Below are 20,733 nucleotides of genomic sequence, written 5' to 3'. Positions count from 1 at the left end.
TGAGAACGTTAAAGAAGTCCCCGGTTTTCGAAAGGTCCGCGTCCCCATGGGCCTTTTGTGGAACGCGCCTGACGTAGTTGATGGAGTCCGCGGGAACCCAGCATGGACCTCGCCATCATTACAAGAAACTAGCCGTCACAGCGGAGTGAAGCTACCAATTGACCGCTCCCGTGGCAAAATGCAAATCAGACGTTTAGCAAACCACACGACTAAGAAGTCTGAGACAAGATAACATTGTCTTTTGTCGTTGTTGTTTGCGTAACGTGCAGCGCAGCTCTGCGCGGGATGCTTCTTTGTTTCTTCTCGGCTCTTGGGCACCTCCCGACAGGGGAGATCTGCACAGACCTAGGAAGATGTCGGGCTTGGATTTGTTTCCAGATCTGATTAGAAATAGTGCCTGGGGCTCGTCTCGACGCTGGATCGGGTCGATGCTGGGCGAGGGTTGCCAGAACGCGTAATTGCCACGGCCGACACCTGGCTTGGCAGAGCAAACTCTCTGGAGGTAGCGTCGCTGATCCCCAGTCCTGACTCCTCCTCCACTTCCTTACCCCAACTCCGTCTATGCTCTTTCCGAACGTTCGAATCCACCCTCCGCGCGTCGCCTGTCAACAAAAAATGCACCCCAGCGGCCATTCGCGCCGACAGTTGCGCGTGGCTGAAACATGTCATCGCAAGGCAGGGTGACGAGTTCGCTGCAGCCACACCCGCACTGTCTGATAACCCTCTCAATATGATACGGCTTCATCGCGGCGGCGGGAAGAAGCAAGCATCGAAGCCAGCGTGGGTGTTGATACTTGGCAAAACGCCCTAGCCGTCGATCTCTAGGCATGCCTCTGAAGCGGTTGTGGCTGTGTTGAAACTCAAGATAACGAAGCAACGAACCGCACCGGCCCGCTGATCTTGTTACACTGCCAACTTTAGCGCGACTTGTCTGTCATGTACTCGACATGTTGCGCCTAACACTCAACCCTCGTCGGCGGTGTCGCCGAGCTTGCAACGCCGATATTCTGCACTGGCTTACGCGCTTTCACTCAGGCCGTCGGCCGTTGCATCCGCTTTCCTGGAGAGACTGCCAGAGTCGCAGCATTCTCGGCGGTGTCACCGCGAGAGTACTCATTCTTGACCCTTGCAATATAACTGGGCCGGCCAAGGCGGAATTCGTACATCACTACTCGAGCACATTCTTGGCATGCCGACCCAATCGAGCCTCATCACTCATCACATCTCGCCCGCTGATACTACGCCAAGGGTCGGGGGCCCGCTCCGCTATTTCACCCAACCTTGTCAGGCGCCTCAACCCCTATAATCGCCTACCAGATGTCTATGCCCACCGGCAACTTCGTTTTGGTGGAACAAGCCAAGAGCGCACAGCCTATGAGCAATCTCGACATCCGCACACGCGGTTGTGGGATAGGGCATGCGGCGTCTACGTACCGTGGTAGTCTTGCCCAGTGCGTTCCAATCCCGTTTGTTGTTACGCACGTTGAGGAAGAAGGGGTGGCGATGCCCAGCTTTGTAACAAATGAGGTCACTAGAGACAAAGCATGCCTCCCTTGGAGCCGGCATGGTTGGCATGTTTTCACGACAACGAGTAAGCGTGGGGAAGTCCAAACGCGAGATGCTCCGGAGAATCCACGACCGCCGATCGCTCTCACACCGGATTAACGCGGCGCACTAAACCTTTGGGCCGCCGGGCATTTGAACCATCTAAAAGAGTAATGAAGTATACCCTGCTGCCGGCGGAGTTCAGACGCCCGTATTGCCTTGGCTTCTCTTGGGCTTGCACCCTTGCGTTGCTTGTGCGTTGCTACTGCCATTACCCCATTACACGACCCGTTTGACTACCACGTCACTATGGGAGGAGCCAGCCACATTCTACATGGGGGTTACGCGCGTGCTTAACGAAGTGGAGCCGTAAAAGAACCCTCTATCAATCTAAGCCTTGGGCTCGTTCCCCATATCCCATGCCTGCTTCCACATGAGTACCGTACTTATACCCTCATCTCCGCCGCTTTGACAGCTGATCGTTTCCGTACCTTTTCACCAGTGCGTCCATTTGAGCGCTTCCCCTCCAACACGTGCTATCCGTGTTGAGCATCTTATCGCGTCATCGTCAAACACCTTTTCAGATAACTGATTGCTCCTTCCACCTTTACCTCACGGCCCGCACCTTCAGTAAACACCGCCAACATGCCACCTACCAAATCTTCATACAAAGAGAGTCGGCAGTACAGCGAAGGAACGCTGCCACTCTCCGAAGCACCAACTGCGACCAATTCGATGCGAGACGAATCCCGACATGCCAGTGTCGACACACTTGACGAACCCAACTGGCCGCAGTCATGGCGTGCCTACGCCTGTCTGCTGGGCTGCTTCTTTCTCATGTTCAACTCGTGGGGTCTTGTCAACGCCTACGGCACGTGGTCTTCGTACTATGTGGGCCACTCACTGCGAGGTGTTGACCAGCTTGAACTGAACCTGATCGGATCGACTCAGTCCTTCATTGTGCTCCTGCTTTCCAACGTAGTTGGACGCCTCTTGGATGCGGGGCACTCGCGCAAAGTCATCGGCTGTGGCACTTTCCTTGTGCCCTTTGGGCTTTTCATGCTCTCTGTCGCACACCCCAGCGATATTGAGGCCATTGGAAGCTTCGGTCCAATTTGGGCAACTCAAGGCCTAGTGGTAGGCTTGGGCATGGGAACCTTCTTTGTCTCCAGCTCTCAAGGTGAGTGGTAATTGATACCGTGAATTGCCTGTACTGACTCTCTCCCAGTTGCTTCAACATGGTTTCCCAAGCGCAGAGGTCTTGCCGTAGGCTATGTCGCCTGCGGTGCCAGTGTAGCAGGTGTGATCTACCCTAGCATGCTCCGCTTCCTGATTCAATCGGTCGGTTTCAACAATGCAGTACGCTATGTCGCGACTCTCACCTCAGTGACCTGCATCTACTCTTTCATCTTCTGCACCCCAGACCCCGCCCACGAGCACCACGAGCCGAAGAGCTGGGGCAAGCTCAGGACTTGGTTCGACACTGAGGCCTTCAAGAACAAGGCTTGGTGCTGGTTCACTGCAGCCGTCGCCTTTATGTTTTTTGGTTTCTACCCAGTCTTCTTCAATCTCGAAGAGGTCAGTATTCCTACACTGTTCCTCATGCTTGTAGCTAACAATGTCTAGTGGGCATCAGTGCGTGGCTTTGGCACCCGCGACCGTACCGGCTCATCAGTAAGCCCTGCCGACACTACCGACAAACCCCTTCAAACCTTCTGGCTCCTAGTCATCATGAACGGAGCTTCGACTGTCGGACGGATGCTCCTCGCTCACTTCTCGGACAAGGTCGGCGCCCTCAACATGCACATCGGCTCTCAGTTCACCGCATCCATGCTCACACTGGTTCTCTGGACACTAGCTGGATCAGAGACTGATGCGATTGCCTTCTGCGTCGTCTTCGGTATCTTCTCTGGCATGGTCATCGGCCTTCCTCCTGCGTCCATCGGCAACATTCTCAATTGCTCCTACACTGCGCCTGGCACTACTCACTTCGCAAAGAAGAAGCTTGGTCACTGGACGGGTATGATGTACACATTTGCTGCCATCCCAGCTCTCGCCGGTCCCGTCATTGCTGGTCATCTCATCACACAATACAACACCTACATCACCGTCCAGATGTGGTCCGGTGCCAACCTGATGCTCTCATGTATCTGTATGGCCGTATCCCGGTGGTATCTACCATGCGATAACGGCGAACATGCGAAGGAGGCAATCGCGCGCAGACTTAGCAAAGCTGAGACAACCGAGAAGCGCAGGGCCAGTGACCCCAACTCACCTGACCCTCTATCACAGGCCCCTACCCGGGTGCCCAGCAACGCAGGCTCATTGCGTACTTCTTCTGACACCCAAAATGATGCTGGTAGGATGGTTTAGCAGTCTTCCCTATACTCGGTGGCTTGATATCCGTTTTCATTCCTTGTTTGTGTTTTCTGCAAGGCGTCTGGAGCATCACTTAACGAGGTTATGACCGCTTCACATTCGTCTTAGCACGGAGGGGTTCTTGATTTCTTGCTTTGGGCTCTATACATGTTCAGCCGCTTTCGCTACTATTTTCTGCTAGACTTTTTCCACGGAGGACATCGAGGGTTCCCACCGACCAAAACTTTCCGTTTTGAATTACGATTCAAGACAAACGTAGGCGCAGGGAGCTCCCTCGATCAGGGTTGAGCATCAGTTTACGGGCTACAACGCATAGAATCAAAACCATGATCTTCTACTTTGACTCTCATCCTCGATCGTGATACATCGTCTGGACATGTTGCTCTAGAGGAAGCGCGCCCGCCTGCTTCCGAGAACCCAGATGTCGCGCGCGGTTCTTCACCGCTCCACTTGCTCAGGTTTCCACACCATTCCATACCGACACATTTGGGCTGCCACGCTGTAAGCGCCCCACGGACAAGAAAAACCCCTCAAATTACGTGCACACATCACGAGTTCATCACAAACTCCCGTCGCAATGGTTCAAATTGATCACTGTTCCGGCTCGGCAGTTTGAACTTCCGCAAAAGCACGTCCTGTAGATCCCGGTTCTGTGAAGATCGCAATCTGGAACTTGATCGATGTGCAGAAGCTGCGTTTCGCATTTTCGAAGGAGTAAGTTCCGAGGTGCGAAGGTTTAGAAGCGCTCATGTACGACTTCGTTAGTGTTGCTTTGAGGGCAGTGTTAGCGTACAGTGTCTTCTTCCGAAAGGCAGCTGGGCCGGTGCCTAATTCTCCTTGATGACATACATGAACGTGTCGCATTCTCGTTGGCGTGGTGTGTCGTGAATGTACTCAGCCACCTTTGGTCTACCACTGCATCGGAATGGCAGCGATCGATCGACAAAGCCCGCGATGCGCTGTAGTAACTTTCAGTATCTATGCGCAAATTCTGGCCAGGCGATCTTGTGCTTCGAGAACAATGGGCGGTTCCTGACGTTTCTGTGGTACCGAACGTTGAGGTGGTGACACATAGCCAAACATCGAACCTTTTCGTTGGCAGCGCTCGAGTTCCGTGGTCGAGACCGGATCTTGGGACGACGCAAGGTCACACATTCTTCGTCCTGTTAAGGAATGTGTAGTATCTCAGGTACTCAAAAGACTGGAGACGGTATATTGGCAATGTACACATGCTTACACCCGTGATCGTAGACCACTGATCTCTTGTCTCGGAACAGAACGGAGAGGAATACCGAAGTCGTCAGCCCAAGAATTGAATGCACGCAAGCCCACCCAGAGTGCCAACGCCCAGGTTCAAGGCATTGCTTCGTTGCAGCAAGGGGCAGATGCCTGTGGGGTGCCGGTAAAACCTTGCGCATATGCGCAATATTTACCCATAGCAGTATTCTTCCATCACTTGCATTCCATCTCGCATCAAGGAAGCACTAGTCAGATGCCAGGTGGGAGGCTGAAGACCAGCCTCAATATCTTGGGATGATTAAGACCATCCCTGCATTACCGCACTTATCGCATCCACCTTTGATCTTGCGGTCGAAACGCATGGGCCGAGATTCCGGTATCTTGGCGCTTGGGAACCACGATATTGGATGATTTGGTTCGTAATGGGTATGTTGGGAGGTGTGGTCATCTGTACGCTGCTGCGCTGGTTCCACAGTTGTTTGTGAATCTGGTACGTTCCGCGGACGCGTGCAATGTTACCTGAACAGATAGCCGGAAAACACAGAATTAGTAGAGTCCCAAACGGGATGAGAGAGTTTTTGCTGTGGAACACAAGATGCGTGCCATGGCGGGCGATGTAACGGGGGAAAATTGGTGTAGTTACATGGCTGTGGCGCTTTGAGCGGAAGTCACACTGACCACCAACGCATCTGGAGAAGAGATGAGAGTCATGTTAGCATCTCTGGGGTAGTCTAGTATGCTGCTGATCAACGTCGATGCCATTCCGATGCGGTCGTCTACTTCCAAGGTTCCTTGGCATTTCGGTAGAATGGAAAGCGAACCAGATTCCCAAAGTCATAACAAGTCTAGCACAACTTCCAAGACTTGTCCCAGAAGAGCGGCTCTGAGGGAAATCCACAATGATACACCTGCTGAGCCACCACCGGAGTGCCCAAGCCGAGAAGTACATGCCCCCCCTCGAGGATAAACAACAAGCAAGCCTTAGCCCAAACAAGCGATGCAAAATTCCCTCGTTCCGTCTTGACCTTCCTTCACAGTCTTGGCATTGCACTTGCAGCGGCTGTGGCTCATCTATATAGCGGGAAGCCAAGCAATCCGCTCGTCTTGTCGCGGCAGCTCATCCTGCGGTGAGAGCGGGGCCCAGGGTCTCCATGGTACATGATTAGATTGGCATCGGCGCGAAATCTGTATCCGGTAGGCACTACGCCGTGCGTGGTCGTCGCACCAGAGATATTGGTGCGTGAAGGTGGTTGGTGGCATTTGATGTCTCCTGTTTCGGGAGCAGGTACATGATGTCGATGTACATATACCAAGTAGCGCGGCAAGCTTGGCTGCATTGCGCAATGCCGATCAGTATAGTGAGGACAGATTTATAGTCTAGATCGGATTCGCATTTGGGCTAGAAACAGTCATATGACGGTGAAGCGTCTGGATGCGCATGTACAGTTGAATCGTAAAATCGCTGCTTGGCTATACGGAATCTGTGGCTCAGGACTCCCGACCAAGACTTCAATCTGCTTGTGCAAGCGCTGTGTCAATCACGTAGATGGAGATGACAGCAGTTTGATGACATACATTAGAGACATGCAAGATCGAAGATAGCGACGCGTCACCCGACGACATCGATGTGATCGCAAAGTGAAACCAGATACATGATCAGTGACAGAACGCTAAACATGCCCAGACTCCGTCCATGCAAGTATGCAAAGGCCCCCACTGATGTGTGGATATCTGTAATCGCTGATAAGGACATTTCCAGACTCCACGTAACCAGTAATGATGACTGCAAGACGCCTGTCGCTTAACAAAGCTCCCGAACATTCTAATGTGTTACTACGCCACCTTCGACATACTCGGCGTTTGTACACCAGGTTGCGCAGTGTGCCCTGCAATCTCCAAGACACTCGTAGAACTTTCGCTGCTACCTTGCACGGTCATGCCCAGCGCTCGTCGCGCGTACTCTTTCTGACCACTCGCCACATGGTCAACTGGAGACTGTGTGGTACTATGACCGTTGGCCGTGCCGTCCCCCGCGGCAGCAGCTGGAGGCTGTAACCAGTGCACACTGGTGCATCGGTTCACAAGTCGCACGGTAGTCTCGTCAACGGGTGCAAAATGGTTGCCGCTGGTGACAAGTAGATGAAGGAGCCGCAGTAGCTCGTCACGCTTATAGTGAGGTGGCTTGCTGATCTGGCTGTGCATAAGAATGGGGTGCAGGACTCGGAGGTAGGTATGTCGTAATGCGTTTGCCGCGGCTGAGTCGTGGGGTAGGTCTATGAGGTTCCGGAGAATGACGTCGACCAAGACATGAAGATCGTTGGTATAAAAGTATTCGGCAGTAGAAGGGTTGCCGAACAGAAGATAAAGCACTTTGAGAATTAGAAGCTGAAGGGACGTCTCCGACTCCCTGTTCAGAAGGAGAATCAGATTGCACCCGAAAGTCTTGTATGTCAAGCCATGCGTCGAGATAGCTTTGATGACCCTGTTCGTTATGCCAGGCCGGCCGTCGGTATGACGGCTAGTGGAGGCCACAAGGTACTGCTCGTTCAAAACCAGCTGTCTCAGTGTTAGCTAATAGTCGATGGTATGTGTATGCAGACGTACCAAAACGCGTATCACAGGATAGTGGTACGGGTCGTCAGCGTCATCAGAGGCACCTTCTATGATCTCCAACAGATAGAGGATGAAAGCGTCATTCACCGCCGCTACACATCTAGGGTCAGCAGTCGCTCTGGTTGAGAGGAAAACCAGTCATGTTGAAGCCATACCGAAGTCGTCCCACGTCAACCGTTGAACTCGTGAAGATTCGTAAAGCAATTGGAGGAGTAGTTGATGCACGGTAGTCTCTTCTTGCACGCTCTGCGTTTGTACCAACTCAACAAGCCTAGCAAATGTGCCCTCCGAGTGCATCATGTCAAAGATGTCGTCGTCTTTGCTATTGCGGCCATCATATAGGAGGAACGCGGCGACTATGTGGAGGGTAGGGTTATCGTCTTCCTATCATGCTCGTCAGCCTCGCTCGACCAGCGGCCATAGACAAGGCATCCGCCAACGTACCTGCAAGAGGCAATATATTATCTGCCGCCGCACATATTCCTTGTTGGAGGCGAAGAGTTCGCCCTCGAGCATGCGAAATATGCATTTGGCAACGCTGAAATCGGTTTGGAGGTATTCGGCTAGTCGTGGTCAACGCTGGTCATGGCAGAGGTCGGAGATGCGTACATCTATAGTTGGTGGTGACATTAAGAAAGGATCGGAGCGAGTTGTCGATGATGTCGTGCTGGTGACAGCGCGTCGAGACTATATCGTCGAGTTCTGTGTAGCGTGTTAGTCGAGGCTGCTGTTGGTGGGGTTGCGAGGCGCGCTCACCATCCCAGAATTGTTGCTCATTCTCGAGATCATACGACACCTCAAATGCCATGTCGTAGTCGCGGGTCTCTTGCCAAAATCATCCTCTCCAGCGATGAAGGCTGCGGAGGGCTGTGCAGAGAGGCGCAAACTGGAGGTTGTTGGAGTGTTGATGCGAACAACTGACCATCCGGAGATTCACCGGCGTTAGCTAGTGCGTCACCGATACTCTTTTGGGTATAGGGTAGTCTGTTGTTACACATGCGCTGGCAGTAACAACCCCAAGTCGTGAGCGCGATGGAGTGCTTCTTCACAATCGATCTCGGGTGATCGTTGCAGCATTTGTGTGAAGTTGAAGACAGAAAAAAATGCGATGCTGAGCTTCACCCTGCATCTGATAGGCTCAACCCTGCTTATCGTGCTGGCATGCCATCGTCCGTACTCTACCAAGTTGACCACTCACGTGCCACTATGTGTGTGAGTATCTTCAACCTATGTGGAGCTACATATCCACGGATTTACAGTTCAGATAGATTGTCTATCACGTGAATTTGGTAATACTATTAGGATGTCAAGTGCGCGCCCTTCCATACCCCTCACCCTCATGCGTGTCACTGCGCCCTTCTCGCCGTCTTCAACAGCTTTTTCCAACATTCCTTTTCAGGAAACATCGTCGAGTAGGATTATGAGACATCTGGCTAGCGTTGTGCTCTTCCACGCCCTTTGCCCATGGTAGCGCAGCCATCGATCCATGTGCCGAAACTTCCCAAGAGGACGAACAAAAATGACTGATAGCAGCAGAGCAGGCAGAATCACATTGTCGAAACCCAGTTTGATTGGACGCTGATTCAACATTCCCATACATACGTAGCCGTGTGAGTGGCTTCCGACGCCTTCAATGCAATGCTCCGCTCGTAAGCCTATCACTTGTCATATAATGTTACAGTATGTGGTTCACCCCAGTACACATCCGTACTGTCCAAATATCCAAATATCTCTGATATATACACCGCCTCGAACAATCCAATCATCTATCATCTTCATTCTTCACTGACTACTTCCTTCTCGCGACATACTACACACCCCCGGCCAACTGCACTCTTGATGACATGAGCATGCGCTACTTTTGCGCCGACACTCCTTGTCCACCTACCACCGATATCCTCGGCATCGGTGGCCAGCTGCTGTTGTAGACCAGCCGCAACACTGGCACTAGCACTTGTCTTGGGTAGTAGGCAAGTGAGGTGGAAGACGTGACCACATGCAAAGCCCACGAGCGTGTCGCGAGACAAGGGCATAGGGCCACCCTCAACAGTGGCGGTCTCTTCTTCGGCAGTAGGAAGCGTGAAAGGACGGTGGCAACCTACACAATGGCCAGGCGGTGCCTCGCCTTGAGGAGCTTCCGCAGGGGCGGGGTCGATGTTCGGTGCGTTAGTTGTGGAAGATGCCGCCGTTGTCTTCTTGTCTGCCTTGGCCGTAGCCTTTGCCGCGGAGACGGGGTCGATGCCTTTAGACTCAATGTCGATCTGTCCTTTTGCATGGCGATGCTTTTTGTGGCCTTCGCCGTCACATGGTATGACTTCGAACTTGACACCCCGTTTCTGACCGGCACGCAACGTGTCCATACCGGCTGCTACCTCGCCCCGGAGGACTCTTGCGACACCTTCTGATATAGAGTGTTGGATTTCATACTCACGCACCATGCGACCAATGCCATCCCTTAGCCCTTCGATTTCCAGGCCTTCAGGGATACGGCGGACGAGCTTGATTGGATCGATTGCTGTTCCGACCTCTTCAAGCAGACCGCGGATGAAGTGGGGCTTATCCATAGAAAAATCCAGCAAGTCGTTCCAAAGATCGGGATCATCTTGCTCTTTAGCGAACGAAATAGCGAAGCTAACGTCGGAGAGCTTCTCAATAATCAGATAAAGAGCACGTTTGGTTTGACCGGTCTTGGAGAGGATGTGCCTACAGTAGGTTAGCAAACGTGGAAAGTGATGTAGCGCGAACAGCCAATGACTTACACAAGTTCTGGAGTGTACTCTCTTCTCTCGCACTCCGCGGTAGCTTTGCTCAAATCAAAACTTTGAGATTTGCGCAGGTACTCCATCAATAGCGGTCGATCGTACTCTGCGAACAATTCCACCATGAGATCCGCGAATTCTTCTGCAACGAGCTTTCCGTCGGCTGCTAGACGATCCTCAGCCACTCTCTCTTTAGCTGTCTTGGCTGTTCGCTCATGCGTTTCTGGCTTCCAGAGTTTTCGTAGGTAGAAGTGTAGGAATGGTCTGAACGACGGGCCTTTCGCTTGCAGTTGGCTTTCGACGTCACTTGCGGGAATGGTGCCCCGGCAGCCCTCCTCTACGAGAACGTCGATGGCTTCCGCTGACGCTTCTTCTAGCTCCTCTAATTTCGTGGACGCAGACTTCATCTGTTCTTTCGAGACGCCCATCATGATGAAGCCCGGGATATCGTCGCGTACGGCTTCTACAAGGTGAAAGTCTCGTATTAGAGTCATTGCTGCTTCCGCATTTTGCAAGCGGATGTAGCAGCGTAGCGCCTCTCTTTGCCTACCACTGGCAAGGAACAATTTCGCAAGACCGTCTTGCAATATCCGCCAGTCTCGACCTTGTATGTCGCCCTCGATAGAATCCTCCGTGACGTCGCCGGCAGAGAGTTTGCTCTTGATTGCCTCAATAACACTGTTGATGTCGAACAGGTCAGGATCCCAATCTTCGAGCAAATGCTTGAAGCGTATGCGATCATGTATGATGTAGTGGCCCAGTATCACTTCGTATACCATTGAAGGTAGTGGAGGTTGTATGGGCTTCTTTGGAACATAAGGTGAGATTTCGTTGAAGTGGTTCGTTTGTGCAAACTTCCACACCCAATGTTCCCATCGTGTGGAGGTGCCGAGTACGCGACCAGCAACTTTGCCTGCCTGTTTCCATTCGCCAGCGCTAACAAGCTGTTGTACCCAGAGGTCCCCAATACGACGCTTCTCTTTTTCGACTGCAGAATTTTGGTTCGCCTTTGTAGCAGACAGCGTCGTTTGAGATTCGCTGTCATCGGCAAAGAACTCGTGTAAGCTTCCCTGCTGCTTTGTTGGGGTACCTGCATCTGAGCCGTCTGACGATGCCTGAGAGACGGACGCGATGATCTCGGGATGGTCCTCCAGAAGCTCCCACGCATCTTTGTAGTTTTCATGCTCGAGTTCCCATTGGAAGTGATCAGACAGCTCTCGTTTTATGGCCAGTACACAGTCATAGGGGCTCTGTATGAAGACCTTCAAACCCGCGGTTGCAGCGTTTGGGTGTGCCTGTTGTTGGCGCTTGCCCGATATTGAGCCAGCAGCATTTCCAGCGCTTGCTGATGACATGGAAGGCGCTCTCGACGGCGGCTTATCAGAACCGATGGGAAGGTTCATCACACTTGCCCCAGAGCTGAATATGCGAGCGGTAGCAGCGCCAACATCCCATATCCCGCCACCAATGGCTTCCAGTGCACTTCTTTGTGCAGGTGTCATCGTCTTGGGGTGTGGCACATACAGCGTGCCCAAATGATAGTCCGCAGCAGATAAGCTTTCGAATCGGCTGACGGTCAGAGAGTCAACTTCAACCTCGTCCGAGGTCGCGGCATCAATGAGTTTGAGCTCAGGAGAAAGACCGTTTGTGCGACGGTGTCGCCCCCCTCTGGGAGTTGTGTCGGGCCCAGAGACTGGATTGTCATCGTCGTCGCGTGTCCGGTATGCAAGAACAAGAAGCAAAGAAGGGGTATAGAGCGAAATGCCAGAAACAATACAGTCGTCGAAACGAAGGCTAGATCTAATTAGCAAGACGTAGGTAGTAGGAGAAAAGGGACGCACAAATGGACCACCTCGGCGCTTCCGACCGATCTCTCACCGACGTTGCGGCCGACGCCAGCTCCACCTGGCTGTATGTGAACGACCCATGCGGCATCCCCCCATCCTATGATGAGCTTTTCGAACTTCTTCGGAGGCTTCGCGTCCTTGGTGGCCTGGGGTGAGCGGTTGTGTGGTAAGGTGGCCTCGGGTTTATCGGCAAGGTGATGTCCGTTCATGCTCAGTATCGCATCGTCGTCAGACTCAAGCGATCGATCGTCAATCCACTCTATGCGCGCCTTCCACACACCAGCCATCTCTTGCCATATTCGACGGTTCGGCTTTTCGATGAAACCAATCCTCTTCCAGGCGTATTCGGACTCAGCGCTATCGAGGTGAAGATCGGTGCGCATGATGCGAATGCCGTGCTCATTGGACCAGGCTACAAATTTGCCAGAAAGAGACCATTTGATGGCGGTTATGGTACCTTCTCCTGCATGCAGAACGGTATCTTTTCCACTGTGCCCGCCTAGTCCTATTGCTCCAAGCCATCCTTGGGCTGTCTGCGATGCTGAGCTGGTGTTGGCATTGGAACGCACACCCGTTGGACCTCCGACTGTGTGGATAAGCTCGCCAGCCAAGCCTCCCGATAGGTATGAGCGGTCGTTCTTGTAGTCAGGCGACAGCGCCACCGCCTGTACAGGGCGACCAAAGTTGCGTAGCGTGACATCCTTGGGGTCGATGAGTGAAGACACACATACGTGCCCATCGATAGATGACGAAGCTATGTAAATCTGATTGGAAGGTGTCGATGGCACTTGGGCCTGACGCGGCGTCCGAGGGGAGGATGCATTGCCTGCTGGAGAATCGGTTCGTCTGGTCGATGCATTGGTCTGGTCTGCTGAGCGGAGGTCTGAAGCTGTAGGTACGAAGGGCTGGGAAGCTAGTAGAGGCGATACGGAGAGTGCGGTGACGGAAGCAGCAGGATGCGCGTTGTAGGTTCGCAGGACTTGGAACGAGGGTATGCTCAGCGCATGTATGTTGCCATTGTGGGTTCCTACTATCTACATACAATCTTAGCATTCACTCGGCAGCGTGCACCTGTCGTGGGCATGAAGCATGGAGCTATGACCGTACCATCTTGTCCCCCGCGACCATGAAGGTAGCTGTCGCGTCGCCATTGCGGTAGACGGGCCCCAAGTCCCTTGTCAGGCGGCTGTACTTGAGCTTGGGCTCTTCCTCGACCTCGTCGTCCTCATCGTCGGAGTCGTGCTCGGCGCTGGCTTTCGCTTCGCTGGCTACCTGGTCGACGGGGTGAGGGTCGCGCGCAGGCGTACGCGGTTCGTCGGGGGTGTTTTCCGCAGCCATGCTGGCGGCATGAGCTGCGGCGGGCGTGGTAGAGACCTGGGGAAGCTCCGGCGCGTGGAGATGGAGGTGTTGTTGCAGTCGATGCCCGCGTCGATCTAGGCCTATGATGCTGGCCAAGCCATTCCCGCGGACTTGCAAGGGTCTAGCTTTCCTCCGCACTGCTCCACCACCTCAAGATCCATCGCCAGCCTCGCCGCCCGTTGCTGCGAATTATGTCCGAGCCACACTTGCGCCGGTGATGACAGCTATTCAAAAACACGCATTCAATGGCTTGACACGGTGTCTTGCTGCGTGCCGCCCGCCGAATCTTCCCCACGCCCGGTCGTTGTTGCGCACCCCCGCAAACCCACTATTCTCGACGACAAGCAGACATGAGAAAAAGATAGACTTCACTCAGAAGCAGGACGAGGCGGCCCTGAAGGAAGAGGCCACAAATGAGACGCAGCAAAAGCCAGATCGCAAGGGCGCGCGGAAAAATGCTGGCAAGACGTCTTTGCGCAGCATCGCAGTCGAGGCGCAGAGATCCCGGGCGTTTGTCAAGTCAAGAGGAAGAACCCGCTTCATAGATCCAGACGCCGAAACCAAGACGGTAACCGCATACTGCGCTGCCGAGACCTACGATATTGCCACCGCCGCTCGACTTGTCAAAGCCCAGGGTTACGAGCTCGATCCCTTCCAGACTGGCCTATACCCACAAGTTATACACGTCCAGACTTCCGATCGGCCGTCAGAGGTCAAGGACTTCCAACAGGGCGACATCTTCATCTTTCCGTCTGGCACCGTGGTGACATGGAATGTCCGAGAAAGAGAAGCGTTGAAGCTGGTTAACCAAGTGCTACCAGCGGCTGCTGAAGGCTCACATCTGGACTTGCTCGAGACAGAAGACTTGGACTATCTCGAAGATCCAAGTAAAGAGACCAGTGAAGTAGTCGGCGACACCATCGTCCTTGGCACAAAAGCAGAGCCAGTATCCGATAGCCCGCCATCATCTCCTCTGGACGAGCCTTCCAACACGACCGACCAACGGCACGAAGTAGACACTGTTCTAGCAAAGATTGCCTTCTCCTCTGGTCTTGCCCGTAGCACCAAGCTGGCCGTCTTGGAAACCCTCCTATCCGCTTACCAGCACTCGACGCGCGAGATCCCCAACATGCTAGCCTCCTCCAAGACCTTCTCCCCTCGGCGCAGCGCTCCGTTTACGCGATCCTTCATATTGCGTAAGACAGGCGAGCTGCTCTCTCTTCGCGCTCAGCTGAACCTCTACTCGGAGCTCACCGACAGCATGCCCGACATCTTCTGGGACTCGCGGCATGAGTTAGGGCTAGGCGAGTACTACGATCAAGTTGGGCGGGCCTTGGATGTCGGAGTGCGTATCAAAGTGCTCAACGAAAAGATTGGTTTTGCGCAAGAGATTGCTAGTGTGCTGAGAGAGCAGTTGAGTGAAAAACATGGTTTGAGGCTTGAGTGGGCCATCATCGCACTTATTGCTGTCGAGGTTGTGCTCGAGTTTTACCGGCATTGGGACGAGCGCAGGGATAGGGATGACCCGGAGAGTACCGAAGCTTTGCTGAGGCGGTATCTGGAGAGATTGGCGGAAAAGAAGGATGAACCTCGGACTGCATGAACGAGAGTCCCATATGATAGCATTTAGCGCATCTGCATTTGATACCCCACTCTGTAAATACAATCTTCTTCCCACATGATTGAAGTAAAAGGCACAAACGAAAACATGTTGATTCTAACGACCATGTCCGCCCAGCAGAGGGGCACAGATATTTACAAGATTTTCCATAACCCTTAAACCATGCTTGTGCCCGTCTATTGGTCGTCAAGGACGTGCAGGTACTTCTTCTCTTCCCTCTTCTCCTTCTCGCTCATGGGGGGTAGATCATAGTAATTTGAGCTTCGGTAACCCTTGAGGTACTCAAAGGTCAAGCTCTTCAGCTCAACGGGGTCAATGTCCAGGTCCTTGAATGTCTTCGCATCCTTGTCAATAATCTGGTCAATGAATTCGCGCTCAACCTCATCGGCCGAGTGGATAGGCCACCAGAGAAGCTTGTTGGCGTAGTGTGCAATAGGCTTCATGAGGCGCTTGGGAATGTTGACATGGCGGCGCGGCTTCATGGCTTCCTTCTCGACGAGTTCGTTGATCTCGGCCATGGAGTACTCAGTGGGGCCGTACAGCTCGTACGTCTGGGCGGCGGTGGTGTCGTCGTGGAGCATGCGCTCGAGAGCCATGCCAACATCGATGACATGGACGGGGCGGATGCGCTCCTCTAGGTTGTTCGAGGTGACAATGTTTGACGGGTAGGCTAGGCGGTGGAGAAGACGGTCCTCGAAACCGAACATGGGCGCAGGTCGAACAATGGTGGTCTCGGGGTAGATGGAGCGTGCTACTTGCTCTCCCTGGGCCTTGGTGCGGTAGAACTCAGAGGGTGAGTCTAGGCGTGCGCTGTGGGAGGAGACCTGAACAAAGCGGTCAATGTCGTACTTGGCGACGGCATCCACAATGCGCTCTGTTCCATGGACATGTACGTCCTCCAGGTCGAAGTTCTTGGTGGGGTAGTCGCGACCAATGAGATTGTAGACAATGTCAGAGTGTCGTACGCTCTCTTCAATCGATGCAGTGTTTCGGAGGTCCATCTCGATGAAGACAACCCTGCCCAAATCTCCGGCGACCTTGAGGTGACGCTTTGCCATGTCCTCCCGGAAGGGGACTACCACTGTGCATCCTGATCGGGCTGTCGTCGTCGTTAGCGCAATGTCCCTCCGCTGCCCCATCGTTTCCACGCACCCAGTCGGTTCACAATGTATCGTCCCAAGAATCCAGTGGCTCCGAAGACGGTCGCGGTGTATCCTGTGATGTGTGAGCGTTGGTATAGCACGCCGGCGCGGGTCGCAGCGTACCTCCGAGCGAGGAACGTCCGCCGGAGACAGTCAAGATGGGCTTTCCAGTCCTGTGCTATGGTCAGCGTGTATTTGGCGGCGCGGGGACGAGTCTGGCGAACCTAGTTATCCTGACGTCCGAGTTGAGTTGTTGTCGGCGGACGGACGTAGAGAAGTTGGCGACACGCTTCAAGGGCATTTGCGCCGACAGCGCCACTGGCGACCGAGCGCAGCGGAGTGGCAGCATGTTGGCGGCGTTCAATGGCGGCGGATATGTCGAAGAGAGCTGCTGGAGATGCCGCTGGGACGCATCAACGTCCGTGGTTGCTGGTCTTGGCGCTATGCGCTAATCGTAGCTTCCGCCGCAACGCCATCAGAGCAACACGTCCCGCACTCGCCAACAACAGCCCAGCTCCGTGATCACCTCGACCAACTCTACACCCGATACCCGCTCCCTCACCTACCATCGAACGTCCACAATCAGCAACCATGGCCATGGACACGGACACGATCCCGAACCTTCTAGGCGATGCGCGGGACGAGGCACCCGAGGAACTCCAGGAATACTTCATCGCCTTTGAGGACTTTTGGGAGCGAAAGCTATGGCACGAGCTTACCGACAAGCTCATCGAGTTCTTCGACCACCCAGAGAGCGCCAAGCAGCGGATACCCTTCTTCGAGACCTTCATCAAGAGCTTCGCAAACAAGATCAACCAGCTGAAGCTCGTCACCTTGGGACTCAACACAGCCTCGCAGTACAAGGGTAGGATGCGCCATGCGGGGTGAAAATACACAGCAGCTGACTCTCACAGACGACAAGGAACGCCTCACCTTTGTCAATGACCTCGCAAAGAGCGTCAACAAGCCCGCCTCACAAGACGCCTACGTATACGCCACAGTCGCCGCCGCCAGCATACAGCTACAATTAAAAGACGAGGAGGGTGCCAAGAAGAAGCTCGACGAGTGCGAGCAGATACTGGACACGTTCGACTCGGTCGAGACCGTCGTGCATGCCTCATTCTACCGCGCAAGCGCAGAGTACTACAAGTCCAAGCACGAGTTCGCCGCATACTACAAGAACGCCCTGCTGTTCCTCGCCTGCGTCGACCTTAACGACCTGGAGCTGCGCGAACGCCAGTCTCGCGCCTACGACCTCAGTATTGCCGCCCTCGTCTCAGATTCCATCTACAACTTCGGAGAGTTGCTGCTGCACCCTATCCTCGACTCGCTCGTCAACACCCCACATGCGTGGCTCCGCGATCTCCTCTTCGCCTTCAACCGCGGCGATTTGATGGCATACGACGTCCTTTCCAACAACATCACCAAGGTTCCGCTCCTCAAAGAGCACCAGACCTTCCTCTACCAGAAGATCTCGCTATCCGCCCTTACAGAGACCGTGTTCCGTCGCCCACCCCACGACCGCGCCATGACCTTCTCCGAAATCTCCCAAGAGACCAAGGTACAACCGAACGAGATCGAGCACCTGATTATGAAGGCGCTGAGCTTGGGACTGCTGAAGGGACAAATTGACCAGGTTGCGGAGATTGCACGCATCAACTGGGTACAGCCCAAGGTTCTAGACATGAAGCAGATTGAGGGCATGAGGTCGAGGTTGAAAGAGTGGGACGCCAGTGTCAACCAGTTGGGCAACTGGATCGAGGGTGTTGGCAAGGATGTTTGGGCTGCTTGAACAAGGTGCACGTTCTACTAGACGACGAGGACTCGCTTTTGAGAGGAAGCCATGTCAATGCTTGACGGGTGACATTTATCAGCTGATGCAACACGCGTGCATACGATGTAATCATAGATAGTGGCCATAGATGGTCAACGAACGAAAAGACTCATGACACCACGTACAACTCTCTTGCTTATACATGACGATCTACAACCCATCTCTGACCACTATTGCCAGAATCCGGTGGAAACCACCAAAGCTCCCACCAACCACGCAGGGAACCAGACTAACCAAACAACAACCTGCGTCCACATGCCCCAAATGTGCCACCCAATGGCACTCTGCACCAGTACGTCCATAAGATCCACTCCCAGCAGCTTGGTTGCAGTCTGCACAACAAGGAGGGGATTCGTCATGGCCAAAATTAACATCTGCAGCCCTGTGATGCTGTTGTTACCACTCCTGCGTACATAACTCAACGGTACACACAGCACACCGACCAAAATACTCAAACTAAAGTTCAGCGTCGCCAGTGCCGCCAGAAACATGCCTAGTAGCAGCAACGAGAAACACTGGAATAAGCAGAGAGCTTGCGGAGTGAGGACATCGGGCGCAGACCACCAGAAGAGGAAGGTTATGATGAGCGGGGCAAGCGTGGTAACATTGCAGGCTGTGAGGAAGAGGTTGGGAAGGTGGTCGGCGTCCCAGTTACTGAAGAGGTAGAGGGGAATCAGACCGGAGGCGTGGGCGGCGAGGACGAGTATGAGGGGGAAGAGGAGGTGGCGTTCTGTTATCGTTGTGCTGGCTACGGGGACAATGGCCAGGGAGCCGTCTTTTTCGACGAGTTCTGTTGCTGGTTGTTCGGGTTCAGGCTTCTTTTCACCTTCAGATTTCTCCTTGACTTCTGGATCCTTTGCCTTGGTGTCTGCGGGAGATGGCTTCTCGACGGGAGCCTTCTTGGGGTTCGTGGCTGCGGGGTTGCCAATGGGCTTCGTAGTACGTCCGCTCTTTACCCACAATGCCATGGCTGCGATGCTGAAGTTGAACGCAATTAGCATGGCAGAGGGAAGGTATGTGCCGATGCTGACGAAACGCTTGTCTTGCAACAAAAGGTAGAAGAAGAAACTCTGGTGCAGGTGTTCAAGAAGGTTGTTCAAGCTTCGAAAAAGCGACTCGATCGTCTTGCCCAGCGACATCTCGTCGTGCCACCCGTTTCCGACTGTCACCAGTGTAATCGCGTCGACGTGGTATGGAATGAAAGATGAATGGGGTCCGGTCGCATGGCCAATGCCTTGCGAGAGCATGCCTCGAAGCATAGTCTGAAGACGCTCCTTGTATGAGTCCTTGTGGTCCCACATCCGTTGGATCACACAGCCGATGCCCATTTGGCTGGAGGCGATCTGGACCGCGGTGTTGAACAGATCCAGGTTGGGAAGTTGACCGTTTATGCCATCATACACCACATGCAGTTTGTCGTATCGGTGACCCCATGGACCAGCAGGATAATCGACTGCGACCGCTCCTTGTAGTGCCCCGCTCTTGATCTTCAAGCTCTCGACGTAACGCGTATCGTGGGCCTCGTGGTATGCATCGACCCAAGCCTGTGATCCGATCGTGCTGTCGCCGGGAATGAGCAGGATGATGTCCTTGCTCCATAGACTCCAGCGCTTGAAGTAGCGCGCCAGTGTGAGGACCAATGCGACACCAGAGTTGTTGACCTCGTCTGCCATGTTCTTCCAAGCTCCAATCAGCACAATTGCTTCGGTGGCATCCGCGCGGGGCCCCTGGAGGATAGCGTAGACATTTTCGTTTGCGATTGTTTGGTTCGAGACGGTGTAGTTGTAGTGCTGGGTTGCGACTTTGAGGTTCTGTTCGCGGAAGATGGCTTCGAGTCGCTGTGAGCGCCTGTTGTCTCGTTAGTCTCTCTTCGTAAATTATGTAGTTTATACGCACTCAGCGACAGGCTTCTCTATCAATCCATGAACCTCATGACGATAGGCGCGGAACACATTGTGCTCGCTTCCAGTAAAGTAGGTGTGTACCTGTCCAGGCAAGAGCGCGTTCTCCGAGACATATGTCCTGCGCGAGTAGTCGTTTAGTGGCAGAACCAGCAGCCACCCTATTCCAATGATGATGCAGAGCGCGGAGAGGTAAGGCGGTAGCTTGAGCAAGCGTTTATCTTGCCGGAGCGCCAGTATCGAGGCTTCCCATGTCAGCTGTTCGTCCGTCGCATATCGCCAGAGCAGAACTCACACAAGAGAGCCATGTTGGAATGTCAATGGCACGTCATGTAAGAGGACAGAAAGCGAAAACCGGGTCGTGACCTGCCCTCTGCCCAGCATCCCACATATCCGTCTGGGAAGGTGCTAAGTCGACTCCAGCGGGAGGATCGTCACTAGCGCGGCTCTGGACCCTAGTCCCATAGTAATCTTCGTGTCTGTTCTCTTAGCAA

At 53.7% G+C, this 20,733-nt stretch overlaps 7 protein-coding genes across 7 annotated transcripts; 3 read left to right on the top strand and 4 right to left on the bottom strand.

The window, feature by feature from the left end:
* Positions 1-2,190: 2,190 nt before the first annotated feature.
* Positions 2,191-3,918, top strand: J4E85_004618 (uncharacterized protein; the record flags this gene model as incomplete). The annotated part of the gene is made up of 3 exons (XM_051468873.1): positions 2,191-2,725; positions 2,774-3,123; positions 3,172-3,918. The coding sequence occupies 3 exons, from the start codon at positions 2,191-2,193 to the stop codon at positions 3,916-3,918; spliced, it is 1,632 nt and encodes a 543-aa protein (XP_051327088.1).
* Positions 3,919-6,996: 3,078 nt separating this feature from the next.
* On the bottom strand, positions 6,997-8,584 carry J4E85_004617 (uncharacterized protein; the record flags this gene model as incomplete). Its single annotated transcript, XM_051468872.1, has 6 exons — positions 6,997-7,719; positions 7,768-7,868; positions 7,932-8,160; positions 8,221-8,339; positions 8,386-8,478; positions 8,533-8,584. 6 exons carry the CDS (start codon positions 8,582-8,584, stop codon positions 6,997-6,999), a joined length of 1,317 nt encoding a protein of 438 aa, XP_051327087.1.
* A 967-nt stretch (positions 8,585-9,551) lies between these two features.
* J4E85_004616 (uncharacterized protein) lies at positions 9,552-13,720 on the bottom strand (the record flags this gene model as incomplete). Its single annotated transcript, XM_051468871.1, has 4 exons — positions 9,552-10,479; positions 10,536-12,329; positions 12,377-13,416; positions 13,490-13,720. The coding sequence occupies 4 exons, from the start codon at positions 13,718-13,720 to the stop codon at positions 9,552-9,554; spliced, it is 3,993 nt and encodes a 1,330-aa protein (XP_051327086.1).
* Positions 13,721-13,958: 238 nt separating this feature from the next.
* On the top strand, positions 13,959-15,344 carry J4E85_004615 (uncharacterized protein; the record flags this gene model as incomplete). Its single annotated transcript, XM_051468870.1, has 1 exon — positions 13,959-15,344. One exon carries the CDS (start codon positions 13,959-13,961, stop codon positions 15,342-15,344), a length of 1,386 nt encoding a protein of 461 aa, XP_051327085.1.
* A 194-nt stretch (positions 15,345-15,538) lies between these two features.
* On the bottom strand, positions 15,539-16,853 carry NUO40 (NADH-ubiquinone oxidoreductase 40 kDa subunit; the record flags this gene model as incomplete). Its single annotated transcript, XM_051468869.1, has 4 exons — positions 15,539-16,461; positions 16,515-16,577; positions 16,628-16,677; positions 16,729-16,853. 4 exons carry the CDS (start codon positions 16,851-16,853, stop codon positions 15,539-15,541), a joined length of 1,161 nt encoding a protein of 386 aa, XP_051327084.1.
* Positions 16,854-17,095: 242 nt separating this feature from the next.
* J4E85_004613 (uncharacterized protein) lies at positions 17,096-18,296 on the top strand (the record flags this gene model as incomplete). Its single annotated transcript, XM_051468868.1, has 2 exons — positions 17,096-17,369; positions 17,419-18,296. The coding sequence occupies 2 exons, from the start codon at positions 17,096-17,098 to the stop codon at positions 18,294-18,296; spliced, it is 1,152 nt and encodes a 383-aa protein (XP_051327083.1).
* Positions 18,297-18,508: 212 nt separating this feature from the next.
* On the bottom strand, positions 18,509-20,547 carry J4E85_004612 (uncharacterized protein; the record flags this gene model as incomplete). The annotated part of the gene is made up of 3 exons (XM_051468867.1): positions 18,509-20,186; positions 20,235-20,484; positions 20,535-20,547. The coding sequence occupies 3 exons, from the start codon at positions 20,545-20,547 to the stop codon at positions 18,509-18,511; spliced, it is 1,941 nt and encodes a 646-aa protein (XP_051327082.1).
* Positions 20,548-20,733: the final 186 nt, after the last annotated feature.

Source organism: Alternaria conjuncta (genome assembly GCF_024043145.1).
Source record: "Alternaria conjuncta strain BMP 0040 chromosome Unknown scaffold_6, whole genome shotgun sequence".
In the NCBI taxonomy this organism is placed as follows: domain Eukaryota; kingdom Fungi; phylum Ascomycota; class Dothideomycetes; order Pleosporales; family Pleosporaceae; genus Alternaria; species Alternaria conjuncta.
The sequence above is the reverse complement of the archived record's forward strand: the minus strand, read 5'-3'. Positions and strand labels throughout refer to the sequence as shown.